Source organism: Acinonyx jubatus, chromosome B3 (assembly GCF_027475565.1).
Source record: "Acinonyx jubatus isolate Ajub_Pintada_27869175 chromosome B3, VMU_Ajub_asm_v1.0, whole genome shotgun sequence".
NCBI classification, from domain to species: Eukaryota; Metazoa; Chordata; class Mammalia; order Carnivora; family Felidae; genus Acinonyx; species Acinonyx jubatus.
The window spans coordinates 135,928,451-135,950,682 of NC_069386.1; the positions used below are offsets into that span (position 1 = coordinate 135,928,451).

The 22,232-nt window shown below is 49.3% G+C and overlaps 1 protein-coding gene across 2 annotated transcripts in view; it reads left to right on the forward strand.

Annotated features, from left to right (window-relative positions):
• TUNAR (TCL1 upstream neural differentiation-associated RNA) overlaps positions 1-21,911 on the forward strand; it is a 43,905-nt gene extending 21,994 nt beyond the window's left edge. For both annotated transcript variants that reach the window (XM_053224909.1, XM_053224908.1), the window contains one exon: positions 19,403-21,911. In XM_053224909.1, the coding sequence (XP_053080884.1) occupies positions 19,442-19,588 (147 nt within the window). In that variant the 5' untranslated portion in view covers positions 19,403-19,441 and the 3' untranslated portion in view covers positions 19,589-21,911. The remainder of the gene's footprint in view (positions 1-19,402) is intronic.
• The last annotated feature ends 321 nt before the right edge of the window (positions 21,912-22,232 follow it).

The window sequence follows — 22,232 nt, forward strand, 5'->3', positions numbered from 1 at the left end:
GAATGCCAAGCAGGTTCCATGCTGCCAGCGCAGAGCCCGATGTGGGACTTGAACTCACAAACCGTGAGATCATGACCTGAGCAGAAACCAAGAGTCGGACACTTAACCAACGGAGCCACCCAGGTGCCCCTGCCCGTTCTTGTTTTTACTGAAGTGCTTCCATCCGTTGCTTTTTAATCTTGAAATCAGTGTCTTTCTCCATCACCCTTTCGGGGTACTCTGTCACCTCATGTTGTAAGAAGAGGTGATTAGTGCCCTAGGGTTTTTCCCTTTCCTCTTGCCTTCGGCATTGTGCACCTTCTGCATTAGGGTTGACACTGCATCAGACTTGGTTATATTTACATCCTGTCCTGGACTCTCTACCATTTGCTTTGTCCAGAGCTTGACTCTAGGAATCAAAACTGCTAGGTGATGTTGGTAAAGTGACTGCTGTATCAGGAGTGTCTAATGCTGTGTTAAACCGTGTGTTGGGATTACATTTCCTTCTCCAGAGATCAGTTTAACAACCCCTGGATCGCTCAAGGCAGAATGTCATGTAACTGAGTCAAATGCATTCTGTTTGCTTGCATTCCATTCTTTGCTTAAAATCATGCCATTTGTTAGTTTCATTGGTGTTTGGATTATTCAGGATTGTGTGTGTGTTTCCTGGAATTTTTAATTGCCTTTCTTTTTTTCTTCTTGCTTTATTTATCTTATCATATTCTCCCTTTATTCATACCACCTGGTCTGTTGAGCTCCCCGTGTGTGGGGTGTGTGTGTGTGTGTGTGTGTGTGTGTTTCCTGGGATTTTTAATTGCCTTTCTTTTTTTCTTCTTGCTTTATTTATCTTTATCATATTCTCCCTTTATTCATACCACCTGGTCTGTTGAGCTCCCCGTGTGTGGGGTGTGTGTGTGTGTGTGTGTGTGTGTGTGTGTGTTTCCTGGGATTTTTAATTGCCTTTCTTTTTTTCTTCTTGCTTTATTTATCTTTATCATACTCTCCCTTTATTCATACCACCTGGTCTGTTGAGCTCCCCGTGTGTGTGTGTGTGTGTGTGTGTGTGTGTGTGTTTCCTGGGATTTTTAATTGCCTTTCTTTTTTTCTTCTTGCTTTATTTATCTTTATCATATTCTCCCTTTATTCATACCACCTGGTCTGTTGAGCTCCCCGTGTGGGTGTGTGTGTGTGTGTGTGTGTGTGTGTGTTTCCTGGGATTTTTAATTGCCCTCCTTTTTTTCTTCTTGCTTTATCTATCTTTATCATATTCTCCCTTTTTTCATACCACCTGGTCTGTTGAGCTCCCCGTGTGTGTGTGTGTTGTCCTCTCAAGACCCTCTCTGTTCCTGTACTTCCTCTGCACGCCTGCTCCGTAGAGGTCATCCTGGGCTCATCCTTCATTGTTTTCCTCGGTTGGAGCTTCCTAAGAGAAAAGCTACGTGCCTAGTAAACCGTCAGAAAATGTCTGTATTTTATATTCACGCTGAAGGTAGATTTCCAGGTTCAAAATCATTCTCCTTCAGAATTTTGAAGACTTCGGGGCTTTCCATGTTGCTGATGAGAAGTCTGATTCTAGGTCCTTTGTAGCTTTTCTATTTTCTGTTTTTCTTTTCTGGCGGATTTTAGTAATTATTCTTTATCCTTGGCATTCATATATTACATGAAGATACTGAGGGGGGAGGCCCCATCCCTTCTTCCAGATACTTAGTATAATCTGAAGATGAGACCTTGAACTCTGGGAGATCCTAATGTATTTGACTTTTTTTTATATCTCCATTTTTTTCCCATTCTGCATTTCTGAACCCCTTATTTGTTGGTTCTTCTACCTTCCAGAATGGGCCTATTTACTTCTGCATTTTTCTCCTGTTTTCTCATTTCACTGCTATTGTACTACTTATCTAGATTTTCTTGACTTCATTTTCCAGTCCATCTTTTTTGTTTGTTTACTTTTTTTTTAAGTTTATTTATTTTGAGAGAGTGCACGTGCAAGTGGGGAAGGGGCAGAGAGAGAGGCGGGCAGAGGATCTGAAGCAGGCTCCGTGCTGACAGCAAGAGCCCGATGTGGGGCATGAGCTCACAAACCGCGAGATCAGGACCTCGAGCCGAGGTCGGACGCTTAACCAGCTGAGCCACCCGGGAGCCCCGGTTCGTTTACTTTTAAAGAAACATTTCTAAAGCAAGAGTATTTTTTTTTAATTTTAGTGTTTGTTTATTTTTGAGAGAGAGACAGAGCATGAGTGGGGGAGGAGCAGAGAGAGAGGGAGACACAGAATCGGAAGCAGGTTCCAGGCTCTGAGCTGTCAGCACAGAGCCCGACACGGGGCTGGAACCCATGAACCGTGAGACCATGACCTGAGCCCAAGTCGATGCTCAGCCAACTGAGCCACCCAGGCGCCTCTAAAGCACGAGTATTTTTAATTTCTAAGAGCTTTTTGCTTATTCTCCGATTGCTCCTTTTCTTAGAATCTCGCTTTGTTTTATAGTTGTTAACGTACTGAGTAGTGAAATATTAGCGTTTTTGTTTGTTTGCTTTCATTCATGAATTATTTCCCTCCTCTCTAAGGTCAGTTGTTGTGTTTATCTTGATCTTTTTCTCCGTGTTGCTCGTTTCCTCGTGTGCCTGCTCATCCAGAGTTGAGGTAAATTTAGCGGCTTTTGGGTTTCTTCCTTGGCCAGTAAGCAATCAGACTCAGAAGGACTGAATCGTTGGCCAGGGTCACACAGTACAAATGACACAGCTGGTGAACCCCAACCTTTGGATTTCTGACCTGCCTTCTTTCTCCTGGCTGTTCTGCTTCTCAGCAGCGTGAGGATACTTTCTTTTCAAACCTGGCTAACACCTCTCGCCAATACACTGAGCCCCCGGCGGGGGGGGGGGGGGGGGGGGGCGGCCTGGGTCCTTTCATGCCTAAATGCCCTTCCTCCGGCAACCGTACATCTTGGAGGTTTCTGCTGCTTCTGACTTGTGCTTCTCAGACTGCATAGCCTGATTTTAGGGTTTGGAGAAACAGGCAGCAAATTTAGGGCATCCCTCCTGGTGCTTTGTCCACGCCCCATGCTGGTGCAGACCCCTTTTGGGTCTCTCTTTTTCCATTGCGACCGGCTTCACATTTCCCTCCCATCTCTGTCCGCTGCCCTAGTGCGAGATTTGCCGGGGTTCCTTGTGCTTCTGGGGTCGTCAGGGGGCCTGCAGCCCCATCCTGAGATGGCTGCTTCCCCCCTGCCCGGGGTCCTTTGCCAAGGGCTCTCCACAGCCCCCAGTGAAGACATGGGCTTGTCCCTTACAGGACAGGAGAGCCTCCAATCGGGGATGTTATGTGAGGAGCCCAGGATGCTCACTGGCTGCCTATGGAGGGACACCCAAGAGGGACCCCTGGGTCCTGGGGCGCAGACTTCCACCTGCATACAGGATTCCAGCAGGTGTGTGACTCCAGACAGGTGTAAAACCGAAAACGTGGGCTAAACATTAACCGTCGGTACTCCGGGTCATCTCCCCTCACCTTCCGCTACTGCAGACTTTCTCCTTTGAACTTTCCGACTCAGCGACGGCAGAGTCACTCACAACAGTCCCCCAGCTTCGGGGAGCCCCTCAGATCTCACGCAGGAGCTGAGACGGAGGCACTCACCAGGAGTTGGTCTTCATCCTGTGTTTTTTCTCGTCTACCCAGCTAATGTGCATGGAATCTTCCCGTAAGCACAGAGCTGCACGGGGCCAGGGGTGTGGGGGACGCAGAGGCGGTTAAGACCTAGTTTCTGCTCTCAGCTGGGTCTTAGTCTCTGCGCCCAGCAGGAGTTCGGGTTTCTTGGTGGAGCCGGCGAGGGGGCAGGGCACGGCCCCGGTGGGTGGGAGCCCGGGACAGCAGGGGATTTGCCACGAGGAAGCCTGGGTGGCTTGTCTGCTGCAGGGCACCGTCCCTGCCTCGTGCACGGGGCTGTGCCGGGGAGTAAATGAGCCAGCCGGGGCAGGTGGCAGGTGCCGAGGACACAGTAAGCGCTTAATCCATGTGGGCCGTTACCACATACCACGAGGTGGCTGAGGATCCTAGCGAGTCGTTTGCTGCATTTCCGAGTGCTGTTGACATTAACAAACGGTAGCAAAAGGGAGGGAAGCAGCATGTGCTTGTAAGGGGTCAGCCCGCCTGGCCCAAATCCCCATTTCACGGATAGGCAGACAGAGGCTCATGGAAGGAAAATAGGGCTTGTTTAGGTGAGATAAGAATGAAGGCATGTGCTTTGCAAGTGCTTTGTGATTCCTTCTTCCTTCCTTCCTTCTTTCCTTCCTTCCTTTTTCTCTTTCTTTCTTTCTTTCTCTCCCTTTCTCTCTTTCTTTCTCTCCCTTTCTTCCTTTCTTTCTTTCTCTTTCTTTCTTTCTTTCTTTCTTTCTTTCTTTCTTTCTTTCTTTCCCTTTCTTCCTTTCTCTCCCTTTCTCCCTTTCTTTCTTTCTTTCTTTCTTTCTTTCTCTCCCTTTCTTTCTTTCTTTCTTTCTCTCCCTTTCTTCCTTTCTCTTTCTTTCTTTCTTTCTTTCCCTTTCTTCCTTTCTTTCTCTCCCTTTCTTTCTCTCTTTCTCTCCCTTTCTTTCTTTCTTTCTTTCTTTCTTTCTTTCTTTCTTTCTTTCTTTCTCTTTTTTCTTTCTTTCCCTTCGCCTTCCTCACCTGTCTTTGAAGAGCGTATTTTTGACTTTCTTTTTTATTTCAGTGATCATTTATTGATTCTCTTTTGTTTTCTACAATAATGCTGGATGGAGATGGGAGGAGGCGATCAGCCAAATGACCCAGTGGCGTCGTCTGGCTGGGCTGAGAACTTCCCCACTGTGGGCGCCGACAAGAGCCTGCTTACAGGAGGCAGTCGAGGATTCGGGCAGCCCCGAGGGGCTCCAGCAGAAAGGTGGGCGGTCACGCAGCAAGACTGCTACACAAAGGGTTGAGGGTTCCGTGAGTGGCCGGACGGGAGGAGCAGGGGCGAGGGGTTCTGCTCACGCATCGAGACCTCCTTCCGCGAGCATTTTCTGAGTATCTGCTGGGCATCAGGCCTCATGTAGATGGTTCGTGGGATCGAGCCCGTGTGCTTGGATCGAGTCAGAAAAAGTACGTTATGAGAGTGTACAATGTAGGAGTTCGTCCAGCAGATTTGAGCGCGTGGCAAACCAAGGGTTGACGCCCCTGGCTCCTGGCCATGCCATTGTGAACAGATCACATGCCCCCAGTGAGTCACAACTTCCTCTTCTGGAAAATGGGCACTTAGCGCATTCATTTGGAAACAACTGACTGTCTCTGCAGTACTCTTGGTGCTTTGTTCTTGGCGTGGGGGCTCCCTCGGAGGACATGATTGCTATCGCGTAGCTTATCTTCAACGTGGCGAGGAGTGGTCAGGCTGTGATCAGCCCTTTGATGCGAATCAAGTAGGGCATGTGCATGGTGAGTGAGAAGTGTCAGGCCTTTATCCACAAGGTGGCCAGCAAGGCTTTCCTGACGACGGGAGGTCTGAGCCAAGCCTGGACACCGTGAGAGAGCAAGTGAGCACAGAAGTTAGAGCAACGTGAATTCCGATAGAGGAGATAGCAAGTGCAAAGGCCCTGGGGTGATATTTTCAAAAAAAAAAAAAAATAGAGGGTGCTGGTCTAGTTGGTGCAGGAATGACTGAGAGAAAAAGGAGGAGGAGGAATTTGGAGAGGCAGGCAGGAGCCACAGCATGTAAATTTTTTCAGTGATGACACTTTGTAGCAAAATCCATTTAAGCTCTTTTTTCCCCCAGTTCGTTTTGGACAAGTATTGGATCAAAATTGTAACCCTGACTTTCCTCGGTGTGTCAGTAGCAGTTTCTGCAAAAAATGCTATCATTCAGATGGATGCGATTTCCAGTCTGGACACAAACACACTTGGAGAGATCCATCTGCAGAGATGAGATTTTTGTACCTCAGGAGTGGGTAAAACCCACCCAGCTGTCTGGTTGTGTCGAAAAAATCACATTAAAATGCAGATGTTCCTGAGTAAGTGAGATGTTGATGGGTACAGCCCTCCAAAGAAAAATATTCATGAAATACACACTATTGAGCCACAGCTCGCGGGCTGAGTCATTTGCTCAGCAAAATGGGAATTGCTAAGAAATCTCAGTTACAGGAGCTATTAGGAAACCCTGGGGTCTCCCCAGTGGTGTTTAGACGTGGGGACTCACAGGCACTGGGGAATCATGGGATGGGCTCCTTAGAAGGACTTCCTGGCCACATCCTTTCCATATTTCCAGTTGGACCTCTCACCATGGACCTTGGGGGGAAGGAATAAAAACCGATGCCTCCCTGGGGCGTCCAACTCTTGATTTCGGCTCGGGTCCTGATCTCACGGTTCGTGGGATCGAGCTCCACGGCGGGCTCCGTGCTGACAGCGTGGAGCCTGTTTGGGATTCTCTGTCTTCCTCTCTCTCTCTCTCTGCCCTTACCTCACGCTCTCTCTCTGTTTCAAAAATAAACATTTTTTAAAAAAACCTGATACCCCCGTATTGCTCAGAGAGGTCCCACCTTCCCTCATACTCGTTCAGCTTCTCTTTCTGATCTGATCAAAATCTTCAAGTGAGATTTCTTGAAAAAGAATTCTCCTTTCCCTTGTGGGACTTTGGAAGAAAGAGAAAACAAAAGGGAACGTACATTTTCTTAGTAAATACCCTTTATGTGCCTCATTGAGCCATAAAGCGCGCTGACGGAGAGACAGGGAGAAACGTGCATCGGGCGCCATGAGTCTCTCATTTCGCCGACACTGCAGTTATTAGCTAAGTGTTACCCCATTTTGCAGGCAAGGAGATAGGTTCAGGGATGAAAGGAGGAAGGTTTGTGGCCGCCTGCCAGGAAACCATAGAGCAGGGCCCCTGGGAGCGTGGGCCCCGTCCGAGGCGTGGGTTCGAATCCCAGCTCCCTTCCACCTGCCGGCTGGGGGACCGGCCAGGGCAAGTCTGTCCACCTTGCTGGCCCCGCTTTGCTCATTTATAAATGTGAAGACCGACCGCACCACCCCCACCTCATTTGTTGTGAGGATTAAAGTTGCTAGTGGATTTGAAGTGCTCAGATCACTGCCTGACCCCCAGGAAGTGCCCAGTAGCCCAGAGGCTCCTCGAACTGGCTTCCCAGCATCCGGGTTGCTCGGCCAGCAGGAAGGGAGGCGTGTATGTAGCCGAGCAGGGCTGTCCGTGTGAGGGACAACCAGACCTGAAATGCAGAGACTTTGCTTGATTCCTGGGATCTGCAAAAGACTTGTAACTGAGGTGACTGGCCCTCCCCCCGTCCCCTAGTCCCCATACACACAGACAGTGACACGCAGGGACCTAATCCCAGACATAGCCAGCTCGGTCCATTGTCCGGCTGACACGGGGCTCATCTGATTCCCCAGGGAACCATGACTCTCACTTTACAAATGAGAATGTTCATGATCTTTGCTGTTCCGCAGAAGGCTCTGGCTGCCTGTTTATCAGATCTTGCCGGGAGCGCTTGCTTCTGCTTGAAGAAGAAAAACCTTTCCTTCAGGCTCTCGAACACCAGCCTCTTTCAGCCAGGGTCCTGTTACCTATTGGTATGTAACAGACCGATCTACAACTTAGTGGTTTGAGACAAAAGTCGTTATTATCTGTCGCGGTTCTGTGGGTGGGTGGGCTCAGCTGGGCAGCTCTGACGTGGGGCCATCCTGTGCTGGAGCTAGGACCCCCCGCTGGGACATCTGGTGGCCGGCTGGCCTCTGTCTCCACGCTCCTCTCCAGGTGGCTCGCTCGGGCTTCTTCGTAGCAGACAGTCCCGGGGTCACTGGACTTCTGACCTGGTGACTGGCTCCCCCCTGGAGCGGTGTGCTCCGAGAGACGGGAGGTGCAAGCGGCCAGTCTCCTAGGGCTGGGCCCAGAGACTTCCCAGGGTCACCGCCACTGTAGGTTAGTTAGGGAAGAAAGAAGTCCACCGAAGGCCCTTGTACCTTATCATCTGGGTCCCTGCGCTCCCTGGTCACATGACCAACCTGAGCCCAGGGAGATTTACCCAGGCTCTTTCTCCCGAGAGGGAGGAGAAGGGAAGGCAGGTCCCACTCTGTCCAAGGCTCTGAGCGTGGCACTTGCACTCAAGAGAAGGAAGAGGCCAGGAGCTGCTGGGGCAGGAGGGGTCTCTCTGACCTGGTCCCAGAGCAGAGGACCCCTTGGGCTCCCCACCAGGTGTCCCCAACCACCCCACCCACACACACACTCACTAGCCCAGCCTGCCTACCCTGGTGGACCCCCTGCTTGGAGAGTCAGGTCCTCTTGACCGTAGGTTCTTCTCACTGCCTGTCTCTCTCTAGTAAGTTCTAGCCGGCTGGGCTGGGCCATCCCTGGCATCCATTCAGCTGCCTCCCATGCCTTGCCCTCCCTTGACCTGGAAGCTGGGCCTCCCCAGGCTCGCTTGAGGTCCATCTTTCCTTTCACTCGGTACACTGAGCACCATCTGAACTCCAGGCGCGGGGGCGGGGGCAGGGGCAGGGAGATGAATGGGACCCAGGCCTGTCCCTCCTGAAGAACTCGCATCACAGGTCAGTGGGGGAGACTGAAGATAAAGGGATAGTTACGGACTCAGGCAGGAGATGCTCAGATGGGGTCTACAGCGGGCCTCCCGACATCAAGAGGGGGTCCCTGGAGATACTGTCAACCGAGCTGAGCCTGGAAGGACAGGCGGCAGTTGTCCAAGCCAAGAAGGGAGCGTGAGCAAAGGCAGCACTGTGGCAGGAGCTCCACGTGGGGGGTGCACCGGGGGCAGGGCAGGAGATGGGCAGCTTTGGGTAGCAGAATTGGCCGCTGGGTTCAATCCCGACTCCATTGTTTGAGGAGTTCTTTGTTTTACTCACTGCTGTCTCCCTCCTGCCTGCAACGGTGCCTGGCGTCTTGTAGGTGTTGAGTAATTATTTTGAATCTCAATTCCGTATCTCTAAAATAGGAATAACACTTCCGTTTGTCTGTATCCCATTATTCTAGAAAAGGACCCAGAGTATAGCAGGTGCCGGATAAACCTGTGTTGAGCGGCTGGCCGGCTGAATGGTACAGGGCTTGGCCCATACGTCGTGCTGACTAATTAGCAGCTATGATTGTTATGGCCGTGTGTAGCCAGAGGAGCAGTTACGAGCCACAGCATGACAGAGGTGGGCCTCGTGTGCAAAGGCAGATCCGGCAACCCTTTGGCAGTTAAGGAGGGACAGTGCTCTACTTGTTTGTAAGAAGAATCGTGAACTTTTGTTGAGCAGATTAAACGCTTTGCAAATGTTCCTTCTCTTCAGTGACTCTTGGGGACTTGGAGTAAATTCCGGTCCCTGGGGCTGTCCTGTCTGCCACTCCATTGAGTGGCCATCCGTGGCACCCAGGCCATTCTGTGGCCACCCGGGCTGGGCGCGGGCATATGCAGAGGGGTTCATCTTCTAGAGACACGCCCAGCCCCTGCCGAGGACCTCAGCTGGGTGCGGGGGTCCTGTCCCTTGGAGAGAGGCTCCCAGTGAATTTCCCGAGGCCCGAAGAGGCAAAGAGCAAGGCCTCAAATGGTGGCAGAGCCAGGAGCCATCCGATGGAAACGTTCCATCTAGAACGTTCCGTCTGACCTAGAGAGCAGGTCACCAGCTTCCGCTTAATGCAGCCTGCCTGATTATAGGAGCCAAATGGGTTTTTTAAATTTATGAGGAGGTATCTCAGGCATACCAAAGAGTATACATGCCTACATGTACCGTCGAGAAAGTAAATCCGAGTCGGGTGTGTTGCACCTATTGAATTCCGAAATTCTTTTTTTTGTTTTTAGCTTTTTTAATATTTATTTATTTTTGAGGCAGAGACAGAGCATGAACAGGGGAGGGGCAGAGACAGAGGGAGACACAGAATCCAAAGCAGGCTGCAGGCTCTGAGCTGTCAGCACAGAGCCCGACGCGGGGCCTGAACTCACGGACCGTGAGGTCATGACCTGAGCCGAAGTCGGACGCTTAACCGACTGAGCCACCCAGGTGCCCCTAATTCCAAAATTCTTTTGCGTGGTTTGCAAGAGCTGCTGTTCTGGCCTCTTTTCCGCCTGCAACCTCGGCTCTTCCCTCGCTCGCCAGGATGCTTCATCACCCCGACAGGCTGCAGCCTCCCACCCTCCTGCTTTTCCTTTGCACCTGCTGGTCCGCTGACTGCACGCCCCTCTTCTGCCGTCGCCGAGCTGGTCCCACTAGACTTGCACACGTCCGCTTCAACGCTGCCCATCTTTCAGGGACAGTTCCCGATGTGCCCTCCCAGGCAGGTTGAGGCTGCTGCATTCTTCGTGCCGCCCCGTGCCTGGCGCTCACATCGCCACCGTGATCTGCTGGTCTTTTCCCCTCCCTGGGTCATGAGGTCCTTGAACGCCAAAGGCCTTGGTCTCTCGGCGTTTGCCTGTGGCTTAGTCCGGAGCTTGGATCAGCACGGGTGCTCTGGGCATATTTGTTGGAAGCACGGTCCTTAGGTGACCACTGAGGTCTCTCTCTCTGGGGAGGGGTTCCGCCGCATCCCTTCGATGGGCCACTCCTGTGATATTGAATTTCCAGGCAGGAGTGGATCGGAGTGAATCTTCCTCATCCCAAAATACAGAAGTCTCCTCGAGACCGAGAAACACTTGGAATGGTGGCTGAGCCTGAGTCACTCCAGAGAACACGGTCAGCGAGTCATGGAAAGAATTTGGATGATCTGGTGCCTCCCCTTGACTTGATATCACTTTCCCTGCCTTTGACTTCAAACTGATCAAGCTGAAGCAGCTTGGCCAAGTCACACAACTAGCGAACTACGGAGTCAGGGCTGATGTCTTTGAGGCCAACGCTTCTCACTTCCTATCAGTTTTTCAAAACCCGAGTGTCGCCTTGCAGAAGACAATGGGGATTGTTTTTGCTTAGTTCCCAGTTATACACGTGGTTCCAGTGGATGTAGGTTACCGTGAGGGTGTGCCATTTAAAAACTTTTTTTAATGTTCATTTTTGAGAGAGAGAGAGCGTGAGTGGGAGAGGGGCAGAGAGAGAGGGAGACACAGAATCCGAAGCAAGCTCCAGGCTCCGAGCTGTCAGCACGGAGCCCGACGCGGGGCTCGAACCCATGGGCGGTGAGATCGTGACCTGAGCTGAAGTGGGATGCTCAACTGACTGATCCACCCAGGTGCCCCGAGGATGTGCCATTTGAAAGCAAGGGAGAGCGTTCTGGACTGAGCTGTGGGCAGGTGGAATAAGCTGGCCTGACAGTGGCGAGTTCGAGTGACAGGAGGTACCCAGAAAACAACAGTGGAGCTCCTGTGGGGGGGATTCGAAGGGCAGATGAGGAAGCAAACAAAATGCACTTAATGTGTGTTCTGTGCGAGTACAAGTTCCTTGGTCATAAGCAGCGGATATGGATAAGGAATGGGTTTGACTGCCTTCAGCAAAAACACAGCATTTTTCAGGGTAGTTAGAGAAGGTCATTTATGGGACAGAAAGAAACGGGCAACAGAACCTGAAAAAGGGCAGAAGTCAGGCTGGCTCCAGGCACCCAGGTGGCACCAGCCACAGGAGGCTCCTTCTGGAGCCCTGGCCGCGATGACCCAGCATTTAGAGCCGACCCGCCCTCAGCGCCCTACCCCGGGGTTGGGCTCTGGGAGCTTCTGATGGACTCGGCCTGGGTGGAAATGTCACCAAAAGGAGGGCTGTGACTGCAGGGGCCACACGGGGGCCTTGACTTCTGTCCGGGCTCCCCTCCCACATGGCCCTGCAGCCCCCACACCCGGGCCGCACCCCGCATCCTGTACTCCTGTGGCCTCTTTTCCAAGGCCCTACGTCCCCGCTGGGCAAACTGTGAGCGTGGTTTTCAGAAGCGGCCCAGCAGAGGACCGGCTGGCAGGTGGGCTCGGAACGGAGCTGTCCATCAATTGGGTGGCCCCCTTCCTGGTTGGAGCTGCTTCTGGCATTGAGCAGACTCGATGCCCCCGGTCTTTCGACTCCTGTTGTTACCGCTGTGGCTATTGTTACTTTGTTATCGATATTGTTTTACAGTTACTCCGCTGTAATGATGATTAATTAATTGATTGATCGTTTCTTAGATACCAGAAGCATCCTTACAAAATGCAAAGTATAAAGAACAAACCCCCATGTACCCACTCTCCAGCTTAAGGAGTATCACCAGTACCTCTGGGGTCCCCCAAGCACCGTTCCCTGACCCCATCCACTGCCCCTCTCCACTCACTAGTATGGGCTCGCCTGCCTTCGTGTTTGTGATTCTCTCGCTTTTTCCTTGGAATTTTGTCACGTTTGTATCTCTGGATAACGTAGGGCTGTTTCCAAACTTTCTATAAAGGGAAACACCCTTCGAGTGCTCTTTGGCCACAAGCCTTTTCACGCATCGCTGCTTTAGCCATCCATACGTGTGTGCGATGGCATTTGCCCCGCCGTACGTAAGTGCCATGTGTGAAACGGGACAGTAGGTCCAGGCTGCCGCGGGTGACCCTGTCCGTGAACGTTCACGGCTGTGTAACCTGGTGGGTCGTCGCAGGTGCGTTCAGGGTGAGAGCCCGAAGGTGGGATGGCGGGTCACAGGGCCTGCGTATGTTCAGCTTTACAAGGTGATGTCATCCTGCTTTCCCGAGTGACAGCATCCAGCTTGTGCTACTGTCACTTCAGAAGCTGTGTCGTCATGTTGGGTGGTTGGTTGGATCTTATAGCTCTTGTGAAGCCGATGACTGTTGGGTAGCAGCTCGTATTTTAATTTGCGTTTCTCTGATCACTGAGGTTTAGCTTCTTTATGGCCGTTCTCTCTTTTGGGAAGTTCCCGAACGTGGTTTTTGCCCAGTTTTCTACTGGAAGTTTATCGTTTTCTCACTGACTTGACTGTAACAAGATCTGTGTGATATATAGAGTATATATAAGGTGTGTATATGACACATGTACATCCCAGTTTATGATTTAATAACTTCACTTTTTTATGGTCTTTTTCGATAAACATTAAATTTAATGTGATTGCTTGTATTAGTATTCTCTCTTATAGCTTGAGCCTTATGTCTTATTAAGATAGCCATATAAGATATAGGATATTTATAAGATATATGTAAGATATAAGATATATATAAGATATCTTATATATATCTTATATATCTTATTAAGATATGCATATAGGAGTGCGGATGCATAGGGGCACTTGTACCCCAATGTTTATAGCAACACTTTCAACAATAGCCAAATTATGGAAAGAGCCTAAATGTCCATCAACTGGTGAATGGATAAAGAAATTGTGGTTTATATACACAATGGAATACTACTTGGCAATGAGAAAGAACGAAATACGGCCCTTTGTAGCAACGTGGATGGAACTGGAGAGTGTGATGCTAAATGAAATAAGTCATACAGAGAAAGATACCATGTTTTCACTCTTGTGTGGATCCTGAGAAACTTAACAGAAGACCATGGGGGAGGGGAAGGAAAAAAAAAAGGTTAGAGAGGGAGGGAGCCAAACCATAAGAGACTCTTAAAAACTGAGAACAAACTGAGGGCTGATGGGGGTGGGAGGGAGGGAAGGGTGGGTGATGGGTATTGAAGAGGGCACCTGTTGGGATGAGCACTGGGTGTTGTATGGAAACCAATTTGACCATAAATTTCATATTAAAAAAATTAAATTAAATTAAATTAAAAAAAAGATATCCCTTACCAAAAGGACATGAAGATAGTCACTTCTATTGTCTTCTAAAAGGTCTTAAGTTTTCCCTTCCACAGCTGTCTCTAATCCATCGGGAATTGATGAAATACTGGTTCAATTCCATTCCCCTCCCCCCACCAGATGCTTAGTTACTCTAGCACTATTTATCCACAGGCCTATTTCCTCCCACTGATCAGCACTGTCCATGCACATGTAGCTGTTTCTGTTCTCTTGGTCTAAGATTTCATTAGTCAAGCAGCATGGTGATTCTTGAGGTCTTTTGGAGCAAATCCCCCTCCCTTATTCTTCTTTAGTGAAGATCTCAGCTATTGTTATCCCTTCTCAATTTGATACACATTTTAGAGCCAGCCTGTCAAATAGCACCAAAAACCCTGAAGAAATTTTGCCTGGAGGGTAGCAAATCTGTAGATCACATTGGAAAGAACTGATGATTTGGGGATGTGGAATCTTGCACTCCATGAAGATGGTCTATCTCTCCCTTTTTATGTTGGTCTAATTTTAAGTCTGTTGGTAAAGTTTTCTGATATTCTTTATAAAGATTTTACACATGCTTGTGATTATTTTAAATAAATCTTCATTAAGATACAGAAGGGATGTCTGGGTGGCTCAGTTGGTTAAGCGTCCAACTCTTTGATTTTTCACTCAGGTCACAATCTCACGGTTCGTGGGATTGAGCCCCGCTTTGGGCTCTGTGCTGTCAGTGCAGAGCCTTCTTGGGATTCTCTCTCTCTCTCTCTCTCTCTCTCTGCCCCTCCCCTTTCTCTCTCTCTCTCTCTCTCTCACACACACACACACAATAAATAAATAAACTTAAAAAAAAGATACACTCTACAAACCACAAAATTCACCTATTTAAACCGTACAATTCCGTGGTTTTAGTATATACACAGAGTTGTGCCACCATCACCAAAATCTGTTTTAGAACATTTTTCTCACCCCAAAAGAAGTGCTTTTAGCATCCATCAGGCAGTCACTCTCTGATTCCCCTTCCACCCAGTCCCGGGCAGGGAGGGACGAGTGAACGAGGGAGTGAGGGAATGGAAGTAAGCTTCATGTCCCGTGTTGCTCAGCCCCAGACTTTGCTTTCTGTGTTATTTTGGTTTTGTTTCTCCTCCCATGTTTATTACTGCTGTGGCTTCCAGGCCAATCTCCCTCTCTTCATCCTGCACACTCTGGCCAGACAACTTTGTCCCAGGAAAAGAACGTTCCAACCACTTCTCTCCTAGGAAGCCCTCGGTAGCTCCCCTGGGAGCTTCACTCCCAGCCTGATTTCCACGGGGAAGTTCAGGCTGATGAGTCAAGCACTGTAGAAACAGACTTCAGGGTGTAACAGACTTCTGTGAGGCGGAGAAGGCCTTGGTTTGCTGCAGAGCCCTCAGAAAGTAAATATGGCCGACCTGATTATTCCCCTCCACTTCCCCCTGAGTCAGAGTTATCTCGGGTTAACTCAGGGAAGAGGCTAAATTAAGCCTTGAAGCCAAGCTGCCTCCCTGACAGGCACTTTGTTTTGCTTGAGTGACTGTGATGATCGGTCTTGGGTTTTAAGGGCAACACTAACAGCGTCTCTTTAGACCAACCGTGGTGATGCATTCCCTGCCCTGCAGAGACCGGGAGATGCCCGTCCGTCCGCAGTACACATTCATTCTGCACGCTTCTCTCAGCGCCCGGCCCACGCCGGGCACCGTGCTTGGAGGTGAACTTTCAGCAGCTTGCTCTCTTGGGGCTCGAGGTCCAGCTAAAGAGACTCCAAGCCACAAGAGACTCTCTAAGGAGATAACGGCCACTCATTGGCTAGATGTCTGTCCAGAGCAGAGAAAGGAGTGGGTTTCTAAAGTTCTTGCACCTTCTTGTGACTTGGTGCAGAGGCTGGGCTATGGAGTGACCAGAAGAAAAGAGACGATCATCACTCTAGCACTCACAAACAAGCAAGCGGACACAACCCCTTTGGGGGACCGTCGAGCACCACCTAGTAAACCCCAACACGTGCACGCCCTATACCTCAGCGGTTCCTCTCCTGGGCTCAGGTAGCCAGTAGGACATCGCACACGTACAAGTTTTCCATCAAAAGGAAAATTGCAAGCAAATATTGAACGCTAGTTAACCCATGCATGCTGCAGGATTTAAGCGGACGTGTGATCATATTTGCAGTTTATTTTGAAATACGCCCAAAAAGGAAGATGGACGGGTAGGCGCACAGATATTTGCTAAAGCAAGTGTAGTAACCTGTTCATGGTGGCATTCCGATGGTGTGTGTGTGAGTGCTCGCTGGAAATTTTTTTTTCTTTATGTTGAAAACTTGTATGTAAAACGTTGGGGGAAATGCACGCTTTTAACGTTTGCCAGCAGACGTGTGCAAGAACGTTCCGAGCAGCATGATGGCTTCAGACTGGAAGAAATCCAAATGTCCATCAGCAGTAAATAGAGACATGAATCATGGGTCTGTTTATGTAATGGGGTACTGTTCTCAGTAAGAATGAATGAGCCACAAGCTACACGCAACACAGGTGAATTTCACCAGCATAGGACTGAGGGGGAGAGTAAGGATGTGTTGTATGATTCTATTCGTGTAAAATTTGTAGACACGCAGAACTAACCTAGGGTGTAGAAACCAGGGTAGTGGGTTTTTTTGGGGGGGGAGGGGGAGAAGGCAGAAAAGATAGTAAATGGAATAGGGTGCCATGGGGGCCTCCTGGGGTTCTGGAAGGTTCTATTTCTTGATCTTGATGCTAGCTAAACAGGTGGGAACATTTGTCAAGCTATACATTTAAAGTCTGTGCACTTTTCTGTGTGTGTATTATGCATCATTAAAAACCGTACTAGGAAAAAGAAGAAAGACAACCGAATAGATCCAGCCGGAAGCTTGGCCTAGCCTGAGCCTGTCCGGTTATACTAAAGCTGTGCACGAAATGGGACTTCGCTTTAAGACATTTATCCACTCATTTGTGCATGCATTCACGCTGCATTAATTCCCCTGTCTTCACTCATTGTCTGTCTGTCCCTGACACAGACACCTGTTCGCATGTACTGGGCTCCAAATCTAGACTTGATCCACACGGCCTTACCCAGCCCTTTTGGGGATTCGCAGGCCCAGGGGAAGACATGTGTAGATAATTCACTTTGCAACCACACCCTCCACCTTCCGGGATTCCTGTTTGTGATCCTTCCCGGGTATTTGCCCTGAGATATCTTCTGACCCCTGTATTAAAAAGAGATTTATTGTAAGGAATCGGCCCATGTCATGATGGAGGCTGGTGAGTTTCGAGATCTGCAGGGTGAGTCAGCAGTAGGACACTCAGGAGAGCCAATGGGTTTAGTTTCAGGACAAAGGCTAACAAGCTCAAGACCCAGGAAGAATCAGCGTTTCAGTTTGAATTCAAAGGCAGGGAAAGTGATGCCCCAGCTCAAAGGCAGGCAGGCCGGAGAAACTCCTCCTACTCAGCCCTTTTGCTCTCTTTGGGTCTTCGGCTGATTAGGTGAGGCCCACCCACTTCAGGAGGAGCCATCTGCTAGCCTCAGTCTCTCCATTCGCATGTGAATGTCATCCAGAAAAAGCTTCATGGAGTCGCCCCAAATAATGTTTGACAGATGTCAGGGCACCCCACGACCCAGGCAACGTGACGCATAAAAATAACCATCACAATGCCGGAGCCTGAAACACTTCCTGGCTGTAAAGGAGGAAGTGCACCCGGGGTGAGGTGGGGTGCTGGCCTGGTCTGAGTCCCATCCCATCAAGTAGCCAAGCTGCTGCCGTGACACACACACTGATCGTTTTTTACATACGGTTCAGATTAGTGGCTGGTGGAAAACAGTTTTCTTGTAGTGGTTTTCTATTTGTCTCATCTGTTCTTTGCTCCTCTTTTCTTTTATCCTGGGGTTTTTTTTTTTTTTTGGACTAATTGATTATATCTTACAGTTCAGTTTTTATCTCCACTATTGGCTGACTAGCTCTTCTACTTTTTCCTTTTTTTTAGGAGTTGCTCCAGTCTTTGTTAACTTACCACCATCGATCTCTAAATCCTATTAAAGTACTTCACGTAAAATATAAGATCCTTAATGTTAATTTTTATTATTTATTTGCTCATCATTATTATTATTTTTTTAAGTAAACTCTACCCCCAAGGTGGCTCTTGAACTCACGACTCCACGATCAAGGGTCGCGTGTTCTACCGACGGAGCCAGCCAGGTGCCCCTGAAATATAAGATCCTTACAACAGATTTACTATCTCCACTTTCTGTGCTATTCTTATCACATGTATTTTAGTTCTACATTTGTTATAAACCCTATAATATTTTTTAAAAATCTAAACAATTAGCTTTTAGAGCTATTAAAGGTGAAAAAAATTTTTAAAAAAAGAAATGATTTCGGTTACTGCAAAATGCCTCATACAAGAAAAAAATCTGGAACCTATGAATACAGTTCAAAAGATAATGAGGAAAAAATGAACAGCCAGGTGTCCCCCACCCAGCTTAACAAAGGGCAAGTGGCCAGTGTATTGAAGGTTCTTGGTGCTCCTTCCAAATGGCCTCCCTCTTCGTCCTCGCCTGTGAGAAGCCTCTCTCCTGAATTCTGCATTAATTATTCGCTTGCTTTGTCTAAAAACCAAACACGGTAGCACCTCGGATCGCAAGTAACGTGTTCTGCGAGTGTTCCGCAAGACGAGCAAACGTTGCTCACAAATGTTAACTTGATAAACGAGCGATGTCTTGCAGTGCGCGTAGTACGTGACGCGGGACGTCACATGATCACGACTGAGCCAGTGGTTCTTGAAATTCGCTTTGATATACAAGTGCTTTGGATTACAGGCATGTTTCCGGAACGAATTATGCTCGAAAACCAAGGCTTTTTCCTGTACGCGTCTCTAAACACTATCTTGTTTGGTTGTGCCTGTTCTCAGCGTTTGTGGTTTGACTCCTGCTGCACAAAGTCTTCTGCATCACATGCTGGGGCTTTTTCCACGTTGTCACAGGTGCCCTCAGCTCGTTCATTTCACTGCCGTATAATATTCCATCACGTCCAGACGTGTCTAGTGGGCGGACCACCACGGGTCCATCTGTTCTACACTTGATGCACGTTTGGGTGGCTTCTGGTCCTCTGCTGTCACAAACGGAGCTTGTAGGAGCGTCTCGCCCACGTCCCCAAGTGCACAGGTGCCCAGCCCCGTTGTACAAGATGTGTCCCTTTAACGCCAAGGAACTTTCCAACTCAGACTCCTGCTAGAGTTTCTTACGGTAGTCTTCTCATCCTCTTGCCGTCCTTCTGGCCCCAGTGAGTCACCTTCCCTGGGTCCCGACCACCCCTGCCCACGTGGCAGCCAGTGCTCCTGTCGTGTGTAGGAACCCCTCTTTGTACATATGCAGGATGGGACGTTTCTGGGGTGTGATGTAGGACGTGAATGCACGTAAAATTCCCGCTGCCGTGGAGGGTGCCTGTGTTTTCGTTCAACTGCTGTGCAGTAGCTTCTGTTCTATGCTTCAAGGAAGAGGGGAGAGAACAAGCTTGGTAGAAAAGGTGGACCCAGGCTGGACTCCTGGGCCGATCTCTTCGAGCCAGTGTCAGGACAGTCACCCTTGAAATTGACAAGCCGTGCTCTGCTACTGCTCCGTGGCTCAGAGCGGCGTGTCCCAGGATGGGATCCCTGGGTGATTTTTCACTCCCACGCACGGTCTAGTGCCCAGGCATGAAATCCCCTCCCCTCCGCCCCGGCTCTGCCCTGCCGTGGAGAGGATGCTCATAAATGATCGTCTTTTGTGCTGCCTCTTTCCGTTACAGGTTAGCCTGGGGCGGAAGATAAAGACGTTTGCCACCAAGATGGTAATCACGAGTGGAAATGATGAGGACAGAGGAGGCCAGGAGAGAGAGAGTAAGGAAGAGAGCGTCTTGGCGATGCTGGGGATTATCGGGACCATTCTGAACCTGATTGTTATCATATTTGTATACATATACACCACTCTGTGAATGGCTCAGAGGGTGCTGAGGGGCCTCGGGGATGGCCGAATGACGGGAGTCCTGTGTGTCGGCAGGTGACTGATCGGACGCTGCCGTGCAAGCGAGCAGGCCTGACCTACACACGCTGCTCAAGCAAATGCACCTTCGAACTGTAGAAGAGGTCACAAAAACAAACCACTCCTGCTACAAAGAGCAGACACTAAAGCACAATGAACCCAACAAAACTCATTCACACGACAAGGAACTCAACGTCTTTGGCCCGGGGCCCGAAAGAACACTCAGAAGACCAGCCTTTGACGCCATGGGTGAGCGGATGGGTGCAGAAACTCCTCATCCCAGATCTCTGATGGATTTCACGCATTGGAAAGGAGGAACAGGGCGGGCGAGGCTCGTCGGTGCGTCTCCTGGGACACGGGCTTCACCTTAACTCGACGACGAGCCGTTCGGGACGAGAAACCACAGGGGCAACCCTTTGACAGAATCCCATCCATCAAAAGTGGCTAACTATTTGATACTGGGGAGATAACTTATTTTTCTTTTTTCATTGGCTTGACGTGTGTATCTGTTCATATCAACGTTTATAAATATATATTTTTAATAAATGTGCTCTATTTTTTAGCATGAACCAAATATTTGGAGAGGCGCTCCTCGAGTCCTCGAGCTTTCGTTGGTTTTATCTGCTTCGCCCTGTAGACTGCAGGTGTTGTGTGGTATAGCCATTCTAGTCCTGCTTCGAACATCTTGAATCTTTTCCCTTCCCCCCCCCCCCCCATTTCTCTCTCTCTCTCTCTCTCTCTCTCTCTTTGGTCTGGAGGACATTTTTCCATAGTACCAGCCCTGGTCCTGGTGGATGCATGTTTTAAGATTGTCCGTTGAGCGGCTTTTTGTTGTTATATGGGAGATCTAAAACGATTGTGGGCATGTGGACCTTAGTCGTACCATATCCTTACTGAGAATTTTGCATGAGCAAGGACTGAGCGATAGATCAGCTTCGAAGAAACGTAAAAAGGACTGTCATTGAAGAGGAGAGGGCAGCTACGTTCACAGATCAACTCTAGGACGGAATCATCGGCTTCTTATTGCCAGCATTATTTTTTCATTCTGGTGACATTGATCAGATTTTTATTTTAGTGGCCACATACCGTGCACGTTAGGGAGAACGAGGAGGGAAGGCCAGCACAGGGGCATAATTCCTTCCTTAGTTAGCGAGCTGCCTGGGACCTTTTTCAAAGGAGGTGGGGTGTAAATGGCACGTGGGCTGTCCAGCATGAGAGCTCACGTGGCTCTTTCGGGCTCTGCAAGGACACCCCCATGACAGGTGACTTTTTAAGGGCACTAGAAGGGGATGCAATGATCACCCTAAAAGATTGCTGTGCTTCTTAAAGCTCCTGGTTTACAGCCACACAAAGCTACTTCCTCCCTGGTAGGGATGGGTGAATATATACAAATTTGCCCTCTGCTCCTGGCTCCCTGAGAAGGGCCTTTGCCTGGCTGTGGCGACATACCCTGACAAAGAGGGTCACGGTTCCTTTTGCCGGTGCCAGACTTGCCCGTGGATGAAAGAAGCAGCAGCTCACCTAGTTGGGTTCAAATGATGCCCAGGAGGTCGCTACCGCCAGATCTCTCCCTCCCCTTGTTGTGGTGTCTGAAATTCCACCATTAGAGAGTCACTTCTTGTGCTCTTTTAAGGGACCAGGTTCTTTTATAAAGCAGATGCCCCCGAGCACCTGACTCTGACAGTATTCATCAGGTGTCTTCTCTTCCCTCCCAGAAGGAAGTAGACATGCATTTAGGGCACACTGTGTGCCAGAGACTTTATATTCCTTAGGTCACTGAAATCCCCCTATAACCCTGTAATCCCCCTGCGAGATGGGAGGGGCTCTTTTCCCACCATTTGTAGAAGAAAGAGCTCCGAGAGATCAGGAAACTTCCCCGAGATCATGTGGCTGAATCTGCCCGGATCTGCCCGATTCCTTAGCCCAGTGAGGGCTGCGGGGCTGCTGGAGAGAGAGATGATGCACAGGAGGGGAAGACGCAGGAAAGAAAGGGCCCTCAGGGTCATTCACAAACCCGATGGCTTTGTGAAAGTCCAGTTCTGCACATCTCACCCCCCCCTTCCTCCATAAAAATAAATAACCCTTGGGAACTCCTTGGACACTGGCAGAATATCATACAAGTAAGGACGAGGGACAAGAGGAGGCTGGTTGGGAATAAAATGGGCTGTCAGGGGGAGGGAGCCATCTACCAGGTTGTGTGTGATTCTGGAAAGACTGTATGAAAATTCTGAACAGTGAACAGAGTAAACAATAAAGGTGCAATGGATTAAAAAAAATACTACCAACGTCTTTTTTTTTTAACACTGTGGTATTTTCAAACGTCATTCACTATCATTCCTTTGTCTATACTTATTTTTTATTTTATTTAAAAAAAAACAAACACCTGAATGTGATTCTGTTAAGCAGACCTGTTTGGTTTGGGCCGTAGAAGCCCCCGTGATTTTTCAAGTATACTCATTTGAAATTTATTGGGGGGGGGGGGGGAACTGCCCTTCCAGCCCTCGGATCAGCCTCCAGGTGGTTCTTCGAGATCATCGTAATCCAGAGCCCGGAAATAAAGCTGCCCATTCAGTGCCTGCCGGGCGGGGGGGAGGTGC